This window comes from Nicotiana tomentosiformis, chromosome 5, assembly GCF_000390325.3.
Source record: "Nicotiana tomentosiformis chromosome 5, ASM39032v3, whole genome shotgun sequence".
In the NCBI taxonomy this organism is placed as follows: Eukaryota; Viridiplantae; Streptophyta; class Magnoliopsida; order Solanales; family Solanaceae; genus Nicotiana; species Nicotiana tomentosiformis.
In genome coordinates, this window is record NC_090816.1 from 28,021,374 (window position 1) to 28,046,645 (window position 25,272).

A 25,272-nucleotide genomic window follows, 5' to 3' on the forward strand; every position below is an offset into this window, starting at 1 on the left:
AGAACACCATGGAAACTTCGCTGACTTTATCATCAACCTTGATTTCGCTACGCTCAATAAGAACCCGGAATAGCGGAAATAGGTTCGTGTTCCGCTTCCAAAGTCAGTCGTCTTTGCCCAAGTGTGAACTGCAGACGACTCTCCAGTGGTTCCATTCCTTCTTACTGTACTTCTGGGTCAACCCAACCCGAATGGGAAGAAGAGGGTCAGCCAAACTGCGGTCCACTTTGTACGTTTGCTGAGCAGACCACTCAGGCATTTTAGAAAAGGGAAGGGAACTTCTCACCCCGAGGGAGGCGGGAAGCGGTAGCTTCTAGAATGGAAGCTTCTCCTTTACTTTTTTAGAGCGTATCGCTATTTTGAAATAAAAAAAAGGTTTATGGATGAAGTAATCGGAAAATGGCACAAAATTTCTATATGAACGGAAGATTACTCTTCTTCAGTTCTAAATTAGGCTCATTTTCTCAGTATTCATGGTACCGAAAAGAGTACAACCGATTAAATTCCGTTAACTGTAAAATTAGTTTTCATTATGACTATATATTTGAAGGTCAAATATGAACCAAAGTGCATATCATTTATCATGTTTCCTTAACAACTCAAGATAACAACTATGATTTAAGGAGATACGGTAAATTCTTTTTCTAGAATTTTTTTTAATCATTCATGCTAAGTTGCTTATCTTTTCACCTTATAACTTGTACCATACATTGTGCAATCTTATACCAACTTTTTTACTTTCGAAAAAATCAACATAAAGTATCTATATCCATGTCACATCCGATGCGGGCACATCCAAATAAATGAAATATCCATCCAATATAGTTGTTTGCCAACAACAACAAACCCAGTATAATCTCACATATAGTGTAGTGTGTACGCGGTCTTACCCCTACCTTGTGGAGATAGAGAGGTTATTTTCAATAGACCCTCGGCTCAGAGAAGCATAAGCACCACGTTAAATTGAGAAAAAAACAGCATTATTTTTCTCCTAGATAAGAACTGCTTGTGAAGTTAACATCCAAATGGCATGTCATTTCACACGAGTAGAAGAATGTTGCATACCTATGACACCATTATGCAAAAGGCAATAAGAAAGTTCTATACAGAGATACACTTGCCTTCCAAGATGCTGCACAAGAGTCAGGGACCTACGTATGTAACAACTAAGGTAAAATTTGTGAGTCAAATTACTCCAACCATCTAAAAAGAATCAAAAATAAGTTTGGAACAGAGCTGGACATCGACATAAAGCAATTGAATTCAAGAAAAGAAAATGTGAGCACTATGTTACCTTTTAAAAAAAAAAAAAAAATTGTGAGCACTCGAATTTTGTAAGAATTTAACATCTCTTGAAAAACTGAACGACAGCCATAAGTTTTCAGCCTCACCGTCTCGCCCTAACTTACTAAGTTTCATATGCCAATCAGCAGAGGTTTTTGAGAGCATCTTACTGGCATAATCATCAACTTATCATTTATATACTGAGGTCTGATAGCCCAAGGAGCAAAGCTATACATACTTTTTCTTTTTCTGTCTCTTTCTATTTTAAGAGAACTTTTCATAATAAACTCCGAGGGATTAGACGTAGGTTATAGGAACTTATTCAAGGTATTGGCATTTCAAGGACCACCACTTGCTTTTATAGAAACCACCGGCGCATGGAAGGAACTGCGACTAATCAAATGAGAATCTAGAAACAAAACTATGACCGTGATATCGTCATGAAAATGTCGCCTCACTCCTCTATCTATCCTTTTCAGGTCTGCATATCTCATTTCTCTTTTCTTTGCTGCTTCCTGAAGAGCAGCTTTTACGAGTTTTCTAGCAATTCCCTGTACAAATTTGTAATATGTTAGTTTTAGTAGAGAAAACAGCTGACACAGTAATTTAATGCAAGTTCCAACAGTCAGTCAATCACTGTTTCTTGAAGTAGACAGGTCATGAAGAAAACAAAACTTACATGCTCAACTGCACAAATAGTCATAATCGAATATGCAAGAATCTAGTGTCGCTGTCTAGTGAACACATTACACAAGTATAAGCATACGTGTGGAAACTGGATGCCCGTTGAATCAAGAATAAAACCACAAAAAGGAAAAAAGTTACAAGTAATACTTTAGACCTCTAAAATTTCTCTGAAGGAATTATCGCATTTAGATCCCCAAAAGGTAACCATCATGGTAAAAACCCCTCAAGTATCAATAAATGAAACAATTTTAATAATTACAAAAATAAAAAATGCTTTCACTGAGTAATATACTTGATGGATGCTCAAGATTGAAAGAAAGGAAGCAATCGGAAAGGAGAGGATCAAGATGGTAAGGTTTTCCCCAGTTTGAATTGTAATGTAATTGTTACAGTATATTTTAACCAGATAAGGCTATATACAAACACCAGGTGTGGTTAAGTTTGGCAAGAGATAAGAATATAGGGGAGAAAATTTCATTAACACGAAAACTTAAATTTCACTTCTACCCGGGGATGAAGTGACCTACAGTGATCAAACAAGTGGGCTGGTCTGCTCATTATTTATTTTGTTTTCGTCATTTTTTTTCACCAACTTGAAGTCTGATTTGAAAATCTCTCTAGCTAGAGCACCATTAATTAGTCTATTGGTAAAGGAAACCCGGGAATTCAAGATTTTGTTCAGTCCTACCAGACGAGACTCCCGCGCGGTAGGAGCGGACTGAGTCGAGTTCTCTTAGATATCATTGCATTTTTTGACTCGTGGAAAGTGGAAAGGCAGAAGTGTCAGTGGAATTCCAGGGTGTCTTACTTAGATCGCATTTGCTTTCTGGATACGGCAAAATCATTCTATAAGATCAAGTTGAGGTCCCTTTTCTCTAACTAAATGACAAGCTGGACGTTTCCAATACCGACAGCCTAAGTTGCTCCGACATGGCAGTTTAGGTACCGCACCAGTGTCGACACGACACTAGTATGGGTGTGGATATGGAATCCGTACAGGATCTGGTCAAATAATTTTGGGTACTTTGTCCATGGCGGACGGAAAAATTTGAGACGAGATACAATTTGATTCCCGAAATCACAACTAAAACTAAAGTAAATTTGAAGAAAATAGCATAACTTATCTAGGAAATCAATCTTTTACTTATCTACAACTTGAGAACAAAACAAATACGCACTTTACAAGCTATACGTAAGCATTCTACAAAATTTCTCATAATTTAGAGATATTTCTATATATTTATTTTTCTGAATTATTTTTAATCGGATCCCCGCACCCGGATCCGTATAAGGATCCATATCCCCGAATCATAGAATTTACATCTCGAAGGATCCAACCACTAGATCCGCACTAGTGTCAGACACCCACACCTATGTCCGGGCAACTTAGCCGACAGCAGCTCCCGCTGAAGTAGCCTTTCGTCGCCCTACCAAACGAAAGAAGTCACGACGAAGGATCATGATATTTCAAGTGTGATGTCTTAGGCCATGGCTTCTTTTTAAGTGCTGGGAGGGAACGTATCACATTAGAGGTGAACGATCGAAGGCTTCTTTGTAAATATATTGATAAGACACCAAGCTATCTTATCAATAAATTCTTTTTTCTATGAAAGCAAGAGGTAGAAAGTTTTTGTAATGCCAAAAGAGACCTTAAAATTATGACTATAATCTATGTTGCGCAGACTATTCAAAACAGCTGCCGCACCTGTGTCGGATCCGACACGCACCCGCCAATATTTTCGGAGAGCCCGAGCAATATAGACTATAATATGTATTGTTTTTGATAAGTATATAAAAATAATACATATTTAATTCATAATCTCAAAGTTCTCTTTTGTAATCAGAGGTATTAATGTCAAGGAATGCCTGCTACTTCCTTTTCTCTTTAGGTAAAAAAACCAAAAACAAGAAAGTGATATCCCTCTCCTTTCCTTTCTTTTCTTTTGCAAGGTCTCTGTTTCTTTTTCCCTTCATTGCGATCTAAATCATCTTTAAATGCTATTAATCTAAGGTTTAATCATGAAAGTGGCTAGTTAAACTTTTTTTTAATAAGTAAAGGAGTTTTTAAAAATGTACCAAGATGGTACACCAGAATACAAGCAACTTTCTTTACATCCCCAAGAAATCACATAACTCTATGAACTGAGTTAAATTTTCAATCCTACAATTCCTACACCAAAGATAAAGATTCTACAAGCATCTACTCTTAATAAAAGAAACATGGGGTTTTTTATTAACTTATTAACTAATCTCATTTTTAATTTCATATATTTCTTGTTTTGTCCTAGTTTTAAAATTAAAATATAAACACAGGTACATATCTCAAAGCACACAAAGAGCAGATTTACTAAAGAAATTCAGATTCCTTGCAAGCAAACAGAGAACTCACAGATAACACAACAGTGTTCTCCGAAGATTGAGGAACAGGAAAAGGTCTATTAAGAGAGAGATTTAAACTAGAGAAAATCATAACAGCTGCATGTAGTCATTGTAACATCTCTCCCCCCCCCTCTCTCTCGTTAACAAATCAGAATGATATGATAACTAGAAAAAATAGAAGATTTGACAAACAAGTAGATAGATTCTTCCTTATCAAAAAGAAATGAGGACAATCTTACATGGTGTTCACAACGACTGACAATGTCCACGGCCTCTTGATTGCTTAGATGCTCCCATAAGCCATCAGACGCAAATATGAGAAACTGATCTTCTGGAAGGAGCTTCTGTACAAATATTGATGGCTCAGCTAGGAGAATTGGCTTCAGGAAGGTTCCAGGAAATCGAAATTTAGGGAGCAAAGGCTCTCTGTTAAACTCTGCTCTCTTCAAATATGCATCACCAATTGATCTTGACACCTGCAAGTGCATTAAAATTTTAGCAATAATACTATCGAGTTGATATCATCTGCTTCACACAGCTCAGATAAGTGTAATGAATAACCTTACAGTGAGTCTGATAACATGGAACTTAAATACCTGTATAATTCCCTTCACGCGCCAAACCTTGTGCTTTAAAACTACTACATGCGGATCATCAGGATGCAGTGAACGCAGTTCCTCACGGACAGACGCCAAACTCGCATTGTGTTCAGAAGACAATTGAATTGCTTTGACCTCTTTCATAGCCCTCTCCCGTTTCCCTAACACCGCACGAGAATCTCCAGCATTTGCGATGTATAATATCCCACTGCATATAATACCCACTAAGCAGCATGATCCCGCAGAAGCAATTTGGGGTTTAGTTTGCCATTGCTTTCTCACTAAAGAAAGGAACTCCTCTTCTGTTTCCAAATATGCCTTGCTTATAACGTCGGCTGACATAACTTGATCCTCTGAGGTGAATTCTGCATCACAAATAGCTGTCAAGTAAGTAACATATGCATTAGTAATCTTCAAACAGTATAAAAGAGTGCGTACATGTCAAATGAGAGAGAGAATCATGAAGCTTTCTTCCCTCAAACTTTTCTTTTTTTTGGGGGGGGGGGGGGGGGGGCAACCAGTAGGATGATCTAATCCTATTTTACAGAATAAGCCTGATGGCTTTAACAAACTTTTCTATGACATATTACATGAGCGAAGAAAGTCATACATGTACGTTAGTGCTATATGTATAGATGTGAAAAGCATTGTCATACAGCAGTGTGCTTGTAGTGGGTGGTCTTGCATTGATTTGGAGTACAATGGGTGATGTGACAAGCACAATAAAGGAGGTAATGTTTAGTTGGGTTTTCAGAAGTAGGAATAGAAGACATCAACATGTTCCCCCCCCCCCCCAACCAAAGCGCTTATGTGGGTAGTTTGGAAGGAGAGAAATAAAAAGGCATTTGAAGGGGTTGAAAATGATTTTGTGGATATGAGGAATAGCCTTTAGTCTCTGGTTTCCTTTTGGTGCACCCTTGAGTTCCCAGTTTGTCTAGATAATTGGATGAGCTTTGTATAGAACTTTTTTTTTTGTGATAAGGTAAAGTATTATTGATAAAAAGAGTACAAAACAGGGCAGACAGCACCTACAGAGATCACTCTATTACATCTTTCCCAACAAATCCAAAAATTCCAGAAACTGATCCATACTATCTAATAAACACCTATTACACCCAAAAAAATAGATTATGCAAACATTGTTTTACGGTAGGTTCTCTACTTTCCGGCTTACAGCTAGTACACGTGCATTTCGCCAACATAAGATTATTTACCTTACAAAAGAATTACATGAGCGAAGAGATCTATTATCGGATCTAGAATTTGATCTAAAGTCCAGTTTATGGATGTGTTCACTCAACATCCATAGGCGGGAGGCTACAAGGCATTTTAGGAAGTGCCTTCCATTCAGTTTTCTCCCCTTTAGGTATTCATGCGCTAGAACTTTTAAGATTATTTAACGTTGTTATCCTTATACCAGATGGTGAGAACACAAGTTTTCCAGTATAAGATTAGATGTTAATGCTCCTGCTGCATCTGAAGAAGCAGCGGTGAAGCAGCCCTGGGAGGTAGGGGCATAGGTCGAGGTAGAGACCATCTAAGTTGCTCCGACATGGCAGTTTAGGTGCCGCACCAATGTCGACACGACACTAGTATGGGTGTGGACATGGGATCCGTACAGGATCTGGTCAAATAATTTTTCCATGCCGGACGGAAAAATTCGAGACAAGATACAATTTGATTTCCGAAATCAGAACTAAAACTAGGGTAAATTTGAAGAAAATAGCATACCTTATCTAGGAAATCAATCTTTTACTAATCTACAACTTGAGAATAAAAAAAAATCTACACTTTACAAGCTATATGTAATTATTCGACAAAATTTCTCAAAATTTAGAGATATTTCTATGTTTTTATTTTTCTTAATTATTTTTAGCCGGATCCCCGCACCCGAATCCATACAAGGATCCGTATCCCCGAACCTTAGAATTTACATCTCGAAGGATCCGACCTCTAGATCCGCACCCGTGTCCGAGCAACTTAGGAGGCCATGGTCAAGGTAGGAATTGAGAGAATGGTGCAGCTAGAGCTAGGGCTCCTAGAGCTGCTAAGCAGGAGGAGCTAGTACTCGAGGAGTAGCAGGTGCCAATGCCAATTGCTCTGGTGCCAGCGGTTTTACCAGAGGGCGTTCAGGAGACGCTCCTGGGGTGGACCAGGTGATTAAGCTATTGCTATGAAATGCAGCTGATCAAGTAGAGAGAGTCTAGGTTGGCTCAAGAAGGGGATAGAAATGCCAGGCCAAACAGGCAGTGAGAGGGTATTTGTGACCATTTTTTAAAGTAAACGCTATGATGACCCTTAGCAATTTCTGGATGACATCCATAAGGCATTAGCGGTGGTGGGTTGCAGTCATGTGCGAGCTATTGAGCTTGTAACTTACCAGCTGAGGCAGAGATGTTACATATTCATGGTCTAGAACCTTCTCCACCAGTCCCCTTGTAGTGCTTTACCTTTGACCTGGGATGAGTTCGGTACAACTTTTAGATTTTTGCCTATGGATTTTTCTTTTTTTTGGAGTAAGATTTTTGCCTATGGATCTTAAACCAAAGGGACTTGTCATGCTTCATAATAGACTTCAATTCTCCCTAGGTCATACAACATAGAGTCATCATGAAGGCTTCACATTTAGTAATACAATATTTGTGGACAAGGCACATGTAAGATCTACATTGCTGACCCTAACACCATGAGTACCGTCTCTAATGCATGGCTTATGTCTTTCATTCTTTTTTTCCAATCAGGTACATATAAAGGAAAGAACAATCCAGACCTTTCTCGGCCTTTTGGCTAAGATCAAGTGTAGTAAAGGAACGAGCAATCCTTGAACTAATCCATACAGATATATATCATCTTAAAAGGAAATTATTGCTAACATCATTAATTGACCCGTCTCAAATTCATCAGAACCTTATAGATGTTGGCAGCAATGGCTATTAAAATTCGGAGTTTCCTCTGTTATAATTGTTCCTTGCAGCAAGTTTATTGGAAAAGCTGAACAAAAATCTTACAAAGGCCTTTTAGTACTGAAACGAAGACCCAAATTCAGTATTTCCCCATCTTTGGACAAGGAATCTAAAAGATCAGATATTTATGCATAGTTGAACCTCACACAATTCGCTTCATCTCTAATCAAACATTCACTATTTCCTCTCTCAATCCTTTCTTCAGGTGATTTAAAAAGGAAAGGACATTCTTCTATCAAGTAATCCATATGGCCAGGATACAGAGCTGACTTTAGTTCTCTGTCACAACTTGCAAACAGCCAAACACACACCTAAAGGGGAGTAATTCCCAACAAGAGAGAGATGCCACATGTCCCAAATCAATCATAGCCTTGAATGCATCAGAAATTACCAGAGAGCTATCCTAAGTGTAATTTTAGTATCTTTTTTTATATAATCAGAACCAGAATCCTGCTTCTAAAAGTTCTCTGTCAGTAAGGGCATTATAAACAAGAATGATAGCATAGTGAAAGTGTTTGACCTAATCCTTCATCATAAATGACAAGAACTTACTGTTTAATCTTATCCAAAATGTGTAAAGCATTTAAAAAAAAAGGCCAGAGTTTGTTGGAACTTGGAACTTTCAACAACAGATGAAGAGGAGAAAAGGATAGAAAAGGAAGAGAGAAGAAAAAGAGGGAGAAAAAGAATAAGTAGTACCAAGTAGTAATAACAGGGAATACAATACTTGAGGCGAACTAAACCACATGACGTAATAAAGATCTAAGAATATGAAGGAACATGAGTGCTACTAAAACTACTGGTAGGAAAATGAGAAACTTTCAACTACCTACTAACATTCTACCGTAATCATCTACCTCCACACCCTCCAATCAAGGGTCATGTCCTCAGTAAGCTGAAGCAGCGCCATGTCCTGCCTAATCACCTCTCCTTAGTACTTCTTTGGCCTACTCGACTTCTTCTCAAATCTTCCATGGTCAACCTCTCATACCTCCTAATGTGAGCGTCAATGCTTCTCCTCTTAATATACCCGAACCATCTCAACCTCGACTCCCGCATCTTGTCTCGAACAGCTTCATTCCTAATCTTATCTCTCCTGGCACACCCACACATCCATCTCAACATCCTCATTTCGGCTACTTTCACCTTTTGCACATAGGAGTTCTTGACTGGCCAACACTCAGCCACATACAGCATAGTAGGTCGAGCCATCACTCTGTAAAATTTACCCTTAAGTCTTGGCAGCACATTCTTATCACATAAAACACCGGATGCAAGCCTCCATTTCATCCATCTTATTCCAATGCGATGTGCGACATATTCGCCAATCTCCTCGTTACCTTGGATAATAGACCCGAGATACTTGAAACTACCTCTCTTGGGGATAACTTGAGCATCAAGCTTAACATCCACGTCTATTTCATGAGTCCCGTCACTGAATTTGCACTCCAAGTATTCTGTTTTGGTCCTGCTCAACTTGAAACCTTTAGACTCCTTTGTCTCCAAACCTCCAACCTTGCATTAACCCCGCCTCGCATCTCGTCAATCAACACTATATCATCGGCAAATAACATACACCAAGGCACCTCCCCTTGGATGTGTCGCATCAGCACGTCCATCGCCAAGACAAATAAAAACGGGCTAAGATTCGATCCCTGGTGCAGCCCCATCACAATTGGGAAGTGCTACGAATCACCTCCCACAGTCCTCACCCGAGTGTTAGCACCATCATATATATCCTTAATCACCCCAGTGTACGCTACCAGAACGTCGCAAACCTCCAAACGCCTCCACAGAACCTCCCTCTGAACTTTATCGTACGCTTTTTCAACACATAGTGCAAATAAAGCGTGCTTCACTAAAGAAAAGGGTGTGCGTACATGTATCTTTTAGTGACGCCCTTTTCAAGAGCCCCTGGACACTAAGGCATATACATTAGCACATTGGTGTTGCTCGGACCCTTCAAAATCCCGATCGCACCCATGCCTATCCGACGCAATTTAGGTGTGGGTGTGGGTGTGGGTGGGAAATCCACATGGGATTTGGTCAACTTAACTTGGGTACTTTGACTACTTTTTTTTTATAAGGTAAATTGTATTAATCAAAAGGGAGAAAAAACTCCCGTATACAAGAAGTATACCAAAAAATAGATAATTTACATCAGAACATGATTCTCTACAAAAGACGCCCAATCTTCTACACAAGTAGGGGCTATATGGGTGTACCAAAAAGCGATCAAAGATAAAAGACTTCTTAAGATGTGAAAAAGGAGACTCAATCCCCTCAAAAACTCTCTTATTTCTCTCTCCCCAAACTATCCACATGAGAGCTAACGGGGCGAACTTCTACGCCTTTTGCTTGCTTCTTCTTCGGAAACCGGCCCAGCTATATAGCATTTACTTTACAGTGCTTGGCATCACCCATTAAACACCAAAAAGATTCAGGATTGCCCTCCACAAACCCAAGGACACAAGGCAATGCAACAAAAGATAATCAACTTTTTCCCCTGAGCTTTTACACATGTAGCACCAACTAACAAGTGTAATTCCTCTCTTTCGCAGATTTTCAGCAGTCAAGATCACTCCCCTCGCCGCTAGCCATGCAAAAAAGCACACATTCGTGGGCGCTTTAGGAATCTAGATCGAGGAGTATGGAAAAGTAGCCTACTCTCTCACCAACATATTCTGGTAAAAGGACTTTACGGTGAACAAACCATCGCCACGCAACACCCATCTCCAAGAATCACAAGATGGATGGGGCATGTCTTGCCTGTATAGCAGTGCCAACAAATCTTGGAGCTCCGCAATCTCTTAATCTTGCATGTTCCTTCTAAAAGAGAGGTCCCATATTACCTCCCCCCCCCCCCCATTCATGCTCCTTGCGAATCTGTTGTACTATCAATTCCTTCTGATTTGAAACTCTGAAAACGTGGGGCAAAGAGACCCTCAAAGTATCCTCTCCACACCACATGTGATTCCAAAAGCTGATTATCCTTCCATCTCCCACCCTGTAAGTGATGTTGCCATTGAAGGCTTCCCAGTTCTTCATGATGCTCCTCCACATGCCACACCCGAACGGTGTTGTGATTGCCTTGGTCCTCCAACCCCCTCCCATGAAATCGTACTTTTCTACTATGACCTCCCTCCATAGAGCATGCTCTTCTACCCAGAATCGCCACAGCCACTTCCCCAGCAAAGCTCTGTTGAATACCCTAAGATCTTTTACTCCAAGTGCACCCAACTTCTTTGGGGAAGTGACTGTCTACCAATTCACTATATGAAATCCATCCGCCGCATCCCAAAGAAAATTCCTTTGAAGCCGCTCAAGTTTATCTGTGAGCATCACAGGAACTTGCAACAGGGACAAGAAATAGGTAGGGATACTCGACAAAGTGCTTTTGATAAGCACTTCATTACCACCTTTTGACAAGTACCGTTTCTGCCAGCCTGCTAATCTTTTTTCAACCCTTTCAATTACTGGATTCCAAACTGTAGTATCTTTATGCGAAGTACCCAATGGTAGACCCAGGTAAGTAGCGGGAAGAGAGCCCAACTTACATCTGAGAACATGAGACAAAGCATCAATGTTAGCAACCTCACCCACCGGAAAAATCTCACACTTGCCGAGGTTGATTTTGAGTCCTGATACTATCTGAAACCACTGTAGGACCTGCTTCAGGCAGGTCAACTGATCCATATCGGCATCACAGAAAACCAGTGTGTCATACGCAAAAAGCAAATGAGAGACTCTTCGGGCACTAAGCACCCCGATCGGAGCTGAGAATCCTCTCAAGAAGCCTCCGCCCGCCGCACGATCCATCATTTTACTCAGAGCATCCATTACTAGAATGAATAGCATGGGGATAGAGGGTCACCTTACCTGAGACCCCTGGAGCTGCCAAAGAAACCACACGGGCTACCATTAACCAGGACAGAGAATCTGACTGAGGAAATGCAGAACTTGATCCATCCCCTCCATCTTTCCCCAAACCCCATCCGCATCATAATGAAATCCAGGAACTCCCAATTGACATGGTCGAAAGCCTTCTCAAGGTCCAACTTGCAGAGTAAGCCGGGTTCTCTATTTTTTCTTCTAGAATCTACAAGTTCATTTGCCACCAAAGCAGCATCCAGGATCTGCCTACCTTCTACAAACGCATTCTGGGAGGACGAAACAGACACGTCAAGAACCTTCTTGAGTCTGTTGGAGAGCACTTTAGAAATAATCTTGTAAATGCTCCCCACGAGAATGATAGGCTTGTAGTCTCTGATACAAGATGCACCTTCTTTCTTAGGCACAATAGTAATAAAAGAAGCATTGATACTTCTCTCGAAAACACCATTCACGTGGAAGTATTCAATGGCTTCCATCAACTCCTCCTTAATGGTGTCCCAACAGAACTGGAAGAAAGCCAAGGAGAAACCATCAGGCCCGGGGGCCTTATCGCCAGCACAACTCGACACAGCCTCGTGCACCTCCTCCTCCTCGAAAGCCCTTTCTAGCCACTCACTGTCTCCTTCCCCTATGTGGTTGAACTCTATTCCCCCAAAGTAAGCCTCCAACTAACTTCCTCTTTGTATAAGTTCTCATAAAACCCCACTATCGCCCCCTTTACCTCCTCCTCTCCCTCAATCCTCACCCCATCCACAACTAAGGACTCTATGAAGTTTCTCCTTCGATTTGCGACCGCAACCCTGTGAAAAAACTTGGTATTCGAATCCCCTTCCTTTAACCAGAGCGCCCTCGATTCTTGCCGCCAACTAGTCTCCTGAGCTATTGCTAACTCGACTATTTCCCTCTTAACCTCCTCCAATCTCGCTTTCTCAGATTCATCTAGCTCTCTCGCCCCTTCCCCTATCTCTAATTCCCCCAATTCATGCATAAGCTCCATCATTTTAACCTCTACCCTCCCAAAATCCTCCTTATTCCACCTAATAATATCTCCCTTGAGCAATTTGAGTTTCTTCGAAAGACGGAACGAAGGTGACCCTAATACCCCGAAGCTTGTCCATCATTCTTTCACTTTGTCACCAAATCCTGGCACTTTCAACCACATGTTCTCGAATCGAAAAGGAGCACGCACCCCGCTCCCTCTGCATCCATCTAGCAAGATAGGCAAATGATCCGAAGTCAGCCTAGGTAAAGGAATCTGCAGCACATTCGGCATCAGCTCATCGCAGGAGGGCGATATCAGAAATCTATCAATTCTAAACCTTGAGTTAGAATCCTCCGCCCTGGCCCAAGTAAACCTTTCCCCCGACAGAGTAAGATCAATAAGAAAGTGATTATTGATGAAGTCAGAAAACTCCTCCATGGCCCTCGAAATCAGACTACACCCTAATTTCTCCTCCGGGAATCTAATAGAGTTAAAGTCTCCCTCTAGAACTCATGAAATGTCCCATTCCCCCATAATATTGGCCAGTTCCTCCTAGAAAGATATCTTGGACCCTTCTCTTACTGGTCCGTACACTCCCCCAAATCCCCACTCCACCCCACTCACTCTATCTTTGACGAGAGCTGCTAAAGAAAAAACTCCTTTCTTAATTTCCTTTACCTTCAAGCTTCTATCATCCCACATAAGAAGAATGCCCCCTGCACTTCCCGCTGCTAGGACCCAGTCATATTGGTTTCCTGCTGCTAAGACACTTCTTACAATCGCATCCGACAAAGCTTCCATTTTGGTCTCCTGAAAACAAACTAGGTTGGCACCCCACTCTCTAACTTCCACTTTGATGATGGCCCTTTTGTTTGGGTCATTCATCCCCTCACATTCCATGAAAGAATCTTAACTTCCATAAGTAACAATAGCCCCCTTTTCCCCACCCCCCTAGCCGAGGTCTCTTTCTCCCTGTCACACACCCGGCCCCTTCTCTGGTACACTACTACATCCCCTAAATTATTTTGCTTAACACATTGACCCAACTCCCTCCCTGCACCTTCATAAAAAGACTGTTGCTCAATCTCCCTCAACAGTTCTAGCACCCTATCTTCCTTCCCTTCAAAAGAAACACCTAAGAACTTCACGAAGTTTAATAGTTTATCCTCCATCCAGAAGGACATATCCCCTCCTCCAATCTATGACGAAATTGGGTAGGCGTCTTCTGTATGTTACCCTTTCCTTGCTCCTACCGAAGGAATACAAGACCATAGCATTGCTAGCAATAGGAAGTTTAGGTGCCGGGAGGATCTCATCATTACCAGCAGGGTATCGAGATGGAGCCCTTGGCGGCATATTAACTGGTATTACTGGCCCGCCACTGACATCAATTTGGGAAGGCGCAACAATCTCCCCAGAAGAAGGAGCTTGGAGTGTAACCTCAGCACAGCTAAGCAAAGGGGAAGATGGGGGGTGATGGAACTGGGTCCATCCGAGGCGGGAGGCCGTGGAATAACACCACCAGCTTTAGCCGGTGCTGCCCCTGGAGCAGCGGCCGAAGAGGGGCGCAGGTCACTAGAGCTCGGTGAAGAAATACTACTGTGTGAAGCACCATTGGCAGAAGAAGAAGGAGCGACTGCTCCCATATGCTTAGGAGCATTACCAGACGCAACTTGATATAATTTGGGCCACTTGGGATCAATTCTAATTCTATTGGGAAAAGTTGATGGGCCCATGTGTGGAGGCTCATGCCTATACTTGCTGAAAACTTGCCCGGCCCTATGATAGTTAAAAGGGGACCGGCCCATTCTGCCTTTCCAGCCCGCATCACTAACCCAGGGGCATTCACGTCTTTTCCTCCCGATAAAATTTTGCCTTCTTCTCCCAAATTCAAACCTCGCGTCTCTTCTCGATCTAACGTCTGATTCCGGCTTAGTCCACTGGTCTGGTGAGTCCTCCCCTCCCTTCAGAGACTGATTTTCCCTCCCCTCCCTTCTATTTGACCTTCCCTTTTCTTCCGCAACTACCACAGGCATAAATATAGGGCGAAATTCAGGGCTCAACCAAACCCTGTAACTCAAGTAGCCATCTTCCACCACAGTGGAGACAGGGATTCTGCCCCTTTTCCTCACCATAATCGTCATTCGCGAGAGATCGTGTAGGCTACAAGTAACATCAATAAAATCCCCCACAGATTTTCTCAATCTTCTTGAATAGGTCAAGACACCAAAGATGCACCGGGAGACCCACCATGTTGACCACCTATGTTTTGCCGGGGAAACGAGGGTCGAGACACCCATCGTGCTCCACCCATCTGTCATAACTTTAAGAAGTTCCCATCAAACCACTGGTTTCCTCTGACAAGAGTTTCTGAAGCTTGAGACTTGTCGACAAATCGAAAGAGATATTGCGTGTCCCCCAGTTGCGATATTTTCAGTCCGTCCTTGACATTCCATACCTCTGCTGCCCAGTTCCTAACAGCCTCTGGAGAACCAACATATTTGGAGAAAGACCCAATCAGACAAGATTCCAAGAAACCCTTGCGCCTGAGGGTGTGCTCCTCAAACAGCGAGAGAAGTGCGGCTCTTGCCCTACGTCGAGCTTTCGATGGCATCTTCCCCCAAGTTCTAGGGCTGGCCAAGAGGCAGCTTTGATGAAAGACATGTTTTCCAGCTTTCTAGATTTTAGGGAGAAGTAGGAGCTTCTCTCTCTAGAGTCCATCATATCTAAATTCGGCTGTCCCAAAATACTATTTGTAGCTCCGGTGTTGCATGATGCCGGAAAATTCATAGAATGCCGCCTGAATCTGAAGATTTTCGCCGGAAAATAGAAAAAATCTTCTGATTTAGGAGGAACTGGGATGGGAAGGCACGGAAAAGCCTCGCGAAGAGGCTGACTAAAGAAGAACTAGTGAGGTCTGGTCGGAGAAAGCCTCACCTGTCGCCGGAAAATGGTAAAGGTCGTCGAAATCTGGATATTCTTGGACGGGAAGGCTCGGAACAGCCTCGCGATGAGGCTGTCTGAAGAAGAAAAAGTGAGATCTGACCGGGATATGCCTCACGCGCCGGAGTGTGGCTGAGAAGATGCCGGAACTGGGCCGCGCGTGACGGCGCGTGGGTGGTCGTACGCCGGAGATTCTAGCTAGGTTTTGGTCGCGATAGGCTTGTCTCTTGGAGGGTGGTGGTACAATCCTAGGATTCATGAAAGAGAAATGTCTCGGGGTAAGTGCCTGAGAGCATTTTTTCTGGAAGAATGCTTTTAAGTCTTGACAGTGCTATGATAAATAATTGGGTGCTTTGACTACATCTTGACCAAGTATAGATTGATCCGTTATTTGGTTTGACTTTTGGGTTTATGTCATATATATAGTTATAGAACGCTTTGTTATTACACGAGATATCTTATGAATAAAATATTAGGTGTTTAAATTTTATTAATTTTAGTTCAATAACTTGTATTAATCGTCGTAATAATAGTTATTGGTTGTATTCTAGCACCCTTATGCGCATTCAGATCCATACCTCTAGATCCTAAAATTTATGTGATGAAGAATCCAATATCGGGTACCCGCACCTAGTTTGACGCTCCGAGCAACATAGAATGAAACACATCCTAAATCACGCGAAGTACTCAACCTATACACCTAGCTTTAGTGTCTAACCACACTAAACAACAGATTTTTTTTTGATAAGATGCAATAACACATTTAATAAAGATTTAATACACTATGAAAGAGCTACATAATTGGGAATACATGTGTGTCATATATGAGTGTGCATGTACAGAATAGTCACTACAGTACCTAGAGTACGTAAGTAGAAGATAAGGCTTTGTTTCAGAAGCACATATATGTAAGTCACAAATGAAATGCCACAGATACAGTTGATCTTTAAAGCATAGGAAAGAAGAAAAGGCATACTCTTGACGTTCTTGAACAGGCGGTCATTTATAAACCGGGCAGCTTCTGCACCTGCATGGCCATCATATATTCCCACAAAGGTGCCCTGAAGACCTGTGTTGACCGAACTCATCGGCCCCGATTCAAGCTGACTGTGATCCTCCAATGTGTTATTCGCTTGAATTACAGCCATCGAGAACTCCCCATTAACATGGTGTCCCGAATCTTTATACCACCACAATCCATCAACACTGCCGTCCGGATCTTGGTCTCCTCCTCTACTATTGCTATTTTCACCTTCATTATTTATAGAAGGCTTCCAACAAGGGTATACAAACTTTTTCCATGTAGTTGTCACCATCTCTTTGCATGTTACTGTTATTATGAGTCACTCATATGATCCAGCAATCGAGTACTTGTCAAACCAAGATTACATCGAAATCCTAACCCCAGTTTTATAAAGCTTGCCAAAAGTTCCACACTTTGCACATATATCAAGCAATGCAACACCCAAAATGATCCAGCAATCAAAATACCTATGTTGTAAATCTTGTGAAAAGTTCCAAGAAATGCATATCACTAATCTGCTTACCGAGAAACCATTAGCTAACTAAATAAATGATATGTACCCAAAGCCTGCATTACAGAGACGATAAATAAGCAATTGAGACAAAAAAAGATAATGGGGTTTCAAGATTATGCACAATACAGAGACCAACCTATGCAAACACAATTAATCTGCATACCTACATAAACAAGAACAATCTAAACAATGATGTACCCAAAAACTGCATTAAATTGAACAATTTGAGACTAAAACAAATAATACCTATTTTAATTTTCAAGATTATTATACAGGATAAAGAAATCAAATACAGAAAAGAATTGCACATTCATATATCAAAATTGGATATTACATTGAATACCTTGTATCAGATATTCCCAATTGAGGTGGCAATGGAAGACCCCTTTATTAGATTTTGATTATTAAAATAAAAAGGATGTACTTTCTCTTGCGACGAAAGAGAAAATTGTTTCTTTACAATGGGGAAAAGGGTGATAGACAGAGGGCGTGAGGAGAAAAAATGGGGTTGGGGTTGGGGGGTGGGGTGGAGTGTTCTTTTGGTTTTTCTTCGTTGTAAAGAAGCTGATGCACAAAAACTATTTTTTTTAAAAATGCAAAAAAAAAAAAAAAAAAAAAGTAATTGGGTTTTTTTGGCTTCCCTTTTCACCCATACATATTGGACTTTCTGTTTACCGTTTGGACTACAAAGCAATTTAGCCCCACAGACTTCGATGAACATAGCACCTTTTAACACATTTGACCAACAAACTAGTAAAATCTCACACATAAGATTCAGGATGGGTAGCGTGTACCCAGATCCTACCCTTACACCGAGCAAAAAGAAAAAAATTATTTCTGATAAACTTTTGGTTCAAGAAGACGAAAAGATACAATATATCAGTATCATCAACAGAAATCATAGAAATATACACTTATTATATATAAAATATATTTTATATTTTATATTAATAAATAAAAATAGTACACTTAAGGCTATTATTTTCCATGGCAGTTATATTGTGTAAAATCCCAATATTCACAACATTCACTTATGCCTTTGTAACAATGGCGCTAATTTTGTGTGCACGCGCATATATTATATGTGTATATGTATAATAATATTCAGTTATATATCAATCAATGAAATCAAAGTCTCTATTGCAAGTCATGTTTTAATTATCTTTCTCAAGTCTTTTGACTTCCTCTTTATTATTTGAATTAAGAGTTTGTCTACTTCTTGTATTTAAGTATGCATGGTCATTGGTAGGTTAGGTTTATTACTTCTAGCTTGTTTGACCAAATTTCTTCAATCCTAGAAGCATTTTTTTAAAGTTGATGTATTTGGCAAAGCTTTTGGAAGAAAAAAAATTACTTTTGAGGAGAAGCAAAAATAGTTTTAGAGAAGCAGAAAAAAGTAGTTTCTCTTCAAAAGCACTTTTTTGAAAAATATTTTTGAGAAAAATACACTTAGAAGTAGCCTTTAAAAGCTTGGTCAAACACTAATTACTACTCAGAAGCGCTTTTCAAATTAATTAGTCAAACACAAATTGCTTCTCACCAAAAGTACTTTTGAGAAAAGCACTTTTTAAGAAAAATCACTTTTTAAAATAAGCTGATTTTTGCAACTTGGCCAAACGGGTTATTATATTAACTTCCTTCATGTATGTCTGTATTTCATGTTATGCTTTTGTTAAGATGTTTTTCACTTTTTAATCCAAATTTTTTATTAATCATTTTACTCTAAACTTTAGCTATATGCATGCAATAACATTATGGTTGTGTTTTGTAGGTATATTCAATTCCATTTCTTCAAGTTCTTGCGACCAACATTTCGGATTTCTATCTTTTCCGGTGACTGCTCCGCCGCCATTTCTTTAATTCTTTGACAACTCCCTTTCGAAAAATCTCATTGTTCAAAACATTGACTATTTGTTCGAAGGAGGTGAAAGAGAGATTTGATTTGATTTTTATTTCTAAGATTTGAATTTGAAATTTGGAATTTGTGGTGTACTAGAAGAATTTGAAGATTCGCCAGTTCAAAATTCTCCAAAAAGTTCAGAGTTCGAATTTCTCGCTTTTCCAGTGACTGCGCCGCCGCCTTGTTCTCCTTTTCCGTATAGACAATTAGACCCAGCCAATTTAGAGAGCATTTGCGTGACCAAAAAAAAAAGCCTACTCAAACTTTCAACATTGAACAAATAATTAAACGGCAGTAGGTCTGGAATTTCAGTTGCTGATTCTTTCCTCAATCCTAGTCTTCTCCAGTTTCTTCCAACTTCCCTTTCTCTCAAGATTCCGGTCAATTCTCGCTGGTAAATCCCTCAGATACCGGCAATCCATCACGGCCAAATTTTTGTTAACTTCAAGGGCTCCAATCCAGGTTCTATTGTTCCTCTAGATAATATTTTAATAGTTTGATATTTTAGTGTAATTGTATCTTCTTGCCTGCCTATTTTGTTCTTGAATCTTAAGTTAGTATTTGCCCTAGAATTATCAAATTAATTGCATTAGTGATAGCTTTGCCTACTTGTTTATATTGTTATCTACTTGTTTACATCTTTATTTTGAATCTTTATTTCAAATGTTCCCTAATAGTTCTGTTATATTTTTGCACATTTTTTTTGTAATCTTTAGTTGTAGATTATAGCCCCCTTTAGCTCTTGTATTGTATTTCTTCACCTATTTTTCTATCCTTTAGTTGTAGATTATAGTTCTTCTAGTTCCTTTATTTTATTTTTTCACCTATTTTTCTATCCTTTAGTTGTAGATTATAGTTCCTTTAGTTCCTTTGTTTTATTTCTTTACTTGTTTTTCTGACCTTTAGTTGTAGATTGTAGTTCATGTTAGTTCCTTTATTTTATTTCTTCACCTGTTTTGCGACCTTTAGTGGTGGATTATATTTCGGTCATTTATTTTATTTTTGTCGCTTGTTTTCGGGATAGTGTGTAACGATCCGACTAGTCTTTTTTGCTATTACAATCTTGTTCTCCCATTTACTGCTCAAATTGTGATTTACGATTGTTATTTGGCTTGCCGGGGTAATTGGTTCGGGTCCGGTGAGGTTTTGAAATGATTTAAAATACTTAGTTCCAAGGTTTAGAACTTAAGTTGAAAATGTTGACCGGATGTTGACTTATGTGTAACGACCCCAGAGAATTTTTGCTAAGGAAATTAAGGTTTGTGGTGCCAAGGTAGATCAATTAGTACAAAGGTTATATGTGGCTCGGACTTTTTGGGCTGAACAATGCACTGAGGAGTAAAGAAAAATTTTCGGCAGAAGAGGACATTTCTGCGGCCCACAATGCGGTCGCAGAATCACTCTGCGGATCGCATAATGGCCGCAGAGTGAAGCAGATGTGAGGCAAGATTTGAGAAAAATTTGCGGTGCATTATGCAACAGCAGACTTGTTCTACGGTGCATTATGCGACCGCAGAACAGGTATGCGGGCCGCATAATCACCGCAGACCTATCCAGGCGACCCTCATTTTTGAGCTTCAATTTTGCGGTCAGTTAGCGGACCGCATATGTGTTATGCTATCGCATATGCGATCGCAAAATCTGCGTTGGGGCTTCAATCCTTTCTAATTTTTTACCCGACCCAACTTCGATTTATAGCCCTTGAAGCTCATTTTGGAGCAAAAATCTGACATTTTTAGAGAGAAGAGAGAGTGTTCTAGAGAGAGGAAGAAGCTCAAGTGCTTTATTCATCAAGATCTTGTTCAAGCTTTGAAATCCAGCAAGGAAATATCACAAGATCTTCACCCAAGAGGTAAGGTTCTAACCCCTAGTCTTCAATTTCGAGTTGGGTAAAGATGGGTGATTAAGAGTATGATTCTTGGGTGTAAGTGTATTAATTATATATATCAATAAGGTTTATGGAAAGATTATTGAGTTCAAATGGGTAAAGATTGAGTTGAAAAAGGTAGAAATCTTCATAGACTTTAATTGAAGATTTTAGGGTCGAGTTGATATCGGAATTTTGTAAAATTTGTATGGTTGGACTCGTGGTTGGATGGGCGTTCATATTTTATAATTTTTGTAGGGTTCCGAGACGTGGGCCTCACGAGCAATTTTTGAGTTAATTTCGGATTTCTATTGGAAAAAAATTAGTATTTTCTTATGGAATTAATTACAATAATTGGTATTGACTGAATCGAATTAATTGTGGCTAGATACGAGGCTTTCAGCTACCAATTCTCGTGGCAAGGGCATAGATAAATAAAGAATTATACGGGTTGAGGTAAGTAACAATTCTAAATTTGGTCCTGAGGGTATGAAATCCTGGATTATATGTTATGTGATTGGTTTTGAGGTGACGCACATGCTAGGTAACGGGCGTGTGGGCGTGCACCGTAGGAATTGTGACTTGGTAAAATCCCATGGAACTGTATAGTTGAATAATCTGTTGATATCTATACATTCTCTACGTGTTAGAGAAAAATTGAGCTGAGACTCGTATAAAAATCATGCTTAGACATATGATATTATTATTGGTACCCACTGGGGTCATTTCTATGGTTGAATTATATGTTCAAATCGTAATTTTACACTCAGTCATGTTCATTCATTTCATATCATATCTCAGTCTCTGTTGCTATTTATTGATGCATCATATTATCATTTTGGGGCTGAATTTCATGACATCTTGAGCCCGAGAGATTGGAGAGGTTGATGACTGAGTGAGGCCGAGGGCCTAATTGTTAGGATATTTATGGGATCGGGCTGCACGCCACAACATGTTTCATTGTTATATGCCATGATTGGCTTGATATAGCGTTTGGGTTGAAGGAGCCCCTCCGGAGTCTGTACACACCCCCAGTGAGCGCAGGTACTTACTGAGTGCGAGTGCCGAGTGCGAGTATCGAGTGATGAGTGACTGTGAGGAATGAGTGACTGTGAGGAAAGAGTGACTGTGAGGTTGGAGTGAATGGGAGGATTGAGTGACTGTTACTCTGAGAGGATGCAATGATTTCATTATTTGCTGCATTTCAGCTTTTATATATCACTATTTTGAAAATTTTCAAAAAATATTATTTTATGTTTCAGTCAAATTTGATATGAAATTTCTGTGAAATTTTAAATGTTGAACTTGAGAGCATGCCTGCCCTTTTATGTTGGAAAGTACTATATTTGGACTTAGCTGAGAAGCTCGTCACTACTTTTAGTTCCTTATTTATTATTGTTACTTACTGAGTTGGTTGTACTCATACTACACCCTGCACTTTGTGTGCAGATCCAGGTAATCCCGGACACAGTGGATGTCGATTCTTTCACACAGTTGATTTTCTGGAGATTCAGAGGTAGTTGTTATGTTTCGCAGACCTTGTCTCTCTTTCCCTATCCTTTTGTTTATTGTATTTGGTCTCAGATTATTATAGATCGGGTTTTTCATATTTGTAATGAATAGATGCTCATGTACTCGGTGACACCGGATTTTGGGAGTGTATTTATATCCAGTATTTATGGAATTTTCTCTTAAACTTAATTATGATATTTTTCGTATTTAAAAGAAATTGTGGGTTATTAATGGTATCGGCTTGCCTAGTATCGAGATAGACGCCATCACGACGGGTGAGATTTTTGGATCATGACATAGTGCTTGTGTAGTGACTCCTAGATTATAGTGGCTTTGGTGAACGATGGTAGGGTAAGGTCTTATCCTTGGGGGTGTCAGCGCGGAGGAGGGGTAAGAGGGCTAATGGAGCTACTAGGCTGAGAGTGGGATCTTGAAACATAGGAACTTTAACTGGAAAATCTGTAGAGTTAGCGAAGATTCTCGAGAAAAGAAAAATTAATATAGCTTGTGTACAAGAGACTACGCGGGTAGGAGATAAGGCGCGGGGTGTGGGTAGATTCAAACCTTGGTATTCTTGGAGGGTGGGGGCAAGAACGGGGTAGGTATCTTGGTTGATAAGGACCTTTGTGAACTAGTGGTGGAGGTTGGGGGGGGGGAATGACATGCTGATGACTATTAAGCTAGTTGTTGGAAGTTTTACTTTGAACATAATCAGTGCGTACGCACCCCAAGCAGGCTTGGATATGGCTGTCCAACGGGACGGGATGGGATGGGACGGGACATAATTAACGGGACGGGACGTGACAGGACGACATTTAGCCGGGACGGTGGCAGAACGGGACGAAATGGGACGGGACGAAACGGTAGTCCCATCCCATCCCGCTAACAAACAGGACGGGATGGGACGGGACGGACGGTAGGCCCATCCCGTCCCGCTAACAAACGGGACGAGACGGGACGGAATGGGACGGGATGGGACGGGACGGGTTCGCTGGCCTTAAGTGTCATTTAAAAAAAAAATTATTTAAGCATTGAGTTTGGAAACCGTTATTCTTTTGACAATTACTAAGTTTTTAAAGTTTGCAACAACTAGTTTTTTGAGTTATTTAATAAACTTAAAAATTCAACGGAAATTAGAAAACTTAGTAGAGAATTATAAAATATTAAAACAAAAGACTTGTAATGAAATATTCTAGTAATTATAAATTTATAATAGAGTTATAATTTATTTAATATAATTTCAAGCCACTAAGTAACTAAGTAAGAGTGTAAGACAATTCATAAAATTAATTCAACGCTTAGAGCCTTTTATTTTATTAATAGAACTTTCAAATCTCACATACAAATATAATTCTTTTGAAGAGCACCTAATCTACGGCTCTACGCAGCCACCTTCTAGGAAGGGTTCTATTTGAACTAGGCCTCTTACTAGCCAATTACAAATTATCATACTAATATTTGTAAGCTCTTATATAACTTCGTTGTAAGTTGTAACTTATCTATAATTTCTCTTGGACATTGTTCTTGAATTGGCAATATTGATTGATGTTCCATGAGTTCCATGCCGTCATAGCTCCCGGTGCTAAGTATCTCATTGTATTCTTCTTCTTCCCTAGTTTCACCACTTGGTGTTTCCATAGATTTATATTTATCAAACATTGATCTAACATAAGAATATATGTTAGCTTGACAGTCTTCGAGAGATGGTTGTTCATTTTGTCGAAATGTTAAATTCTCATAAATTTTACGAACAAGTCCATTTGCACCTCTTAATTTTAAAGATGGGTTAAGTATAGTAGAAATTAAATAAACTTGGGGAATAGGGAAAAAATACTTTTTAAATTTTGCAATCATTTCATTAATGGTCGGTGCATAAGTTGGATTAATTTTGCAATAATTTCATTAAGCTAGTTGTTGTAGTTGTGTTAGCACTTAGCAGAAGCATTATCTAAGGTGATAGTTAAAACTTTATCAATGAGTCCATAAAAATAAACAATTTATAGAACAATAGTTGCAATATATGCTCCATTGTATCTTGAATCAACAAATTTATAACCAATAATACGTTTTTGTATGTTCTAGTGATGATCAACCCAATGACATGTAACAGTTAAATAATCACAACCATTAGGACTATGACCTATATCACATGTGATAGGCACTTTACAATCTAAGTGAAACAATATACAACGAATATACTGAAGATATTCGGTTTGAAATTTAAAAACATCATTTCTAACAGTGGTCTTAGGAAAACCTTCAAAAGCAGGATTATAAGTTTTTTGTATATAATGCAAAAAAAAAGGACGTGGGACAGGCGGGACGGGACGGGACAGGATGGGACGAGATGGGACGGGACAAGCGGGACAGGCGAGGCGGGACGGGACAAGACGGGACGAAATGGGACGGGACAAACGGGACGAAATGGCCATCCCGTCCCATCCCGTGTCCCATTTAACATGGGCCCATCCCGTTTAGAATTAAGCGGGACGGGATGGGACGCGGGACGGGACGTCCCGTCCCGTCCCGTTGGACAGCCTTAGGCTTGGATGAGGAAGTCAAGAGGCGTTTCTGGGAGGATTTGGATGAGATGATGCATGGTATCCCACATACCAAGAAGCTTGTCATAGGAGGAGATTTTAACGGCCACATTGGAGCGACGTCTGGGGGGTATGATGATGTGCATGTTGGCTTTGGTTTTGAAGATAGAACTAAGTAGGAGGA

General features: G+C 40.1%; 1 protein-coding gene across 4 annotated transcripts; it reads right to left on the reverse strand.

The window, feature by feature from the left end:
- Window positions 1–1,243: 1,243 nt before the first annotated feature.
- LOC104108905 (probable protein phosphatase 2C 38) lies at window positions 1,244–17,797 on the reverse strand. 4 transcript variants are annotated; one of them, XR_011407736.1, is made up of 6 exons: window positions 17,613–17,797; window positions 16,708–17,322; window positions 4,947–5,329; window positions 4,590–4,826; window positions 1,326–1,835; window positions 1,244–1,285 (listed from the first exon to the last, which is right to left on the reverse strand). XR_011407736.1 is itself a non-coding variant. In XM_018775143.3 (5 exons), the coding sequence occupies exons 2-5, from the start codon at window positions 17,045–17,047 to the stop codon at window positions 1,623–1,625; spliced, it is 1,173 nt and encodes a 390-aa protein (XP_018630659.1). In that variant the 5' UTR covers window positions 17,048–17,270; window positions 17,613–17,797; the 3' UTR covers window positions 1,244–1,622. The 4 variants fall into 4 exon arrangements, 3 of the variants coding, with proteins under 3 accessions (XP_018630659.1, XP_009616353.1, XP_009616352.1); XM_018775143.3 differs by having other exon boundaries at window positions 1,244–1,835; window positions 16,708–17,270; XM_009618058.4 differs by having other exon boundaries at window positions 1,244–1,835; window positions 4,947–5,314.
- Between the last annotated feature and the right edge of the window lie 7,475 nt (window positions 17,798–25,272).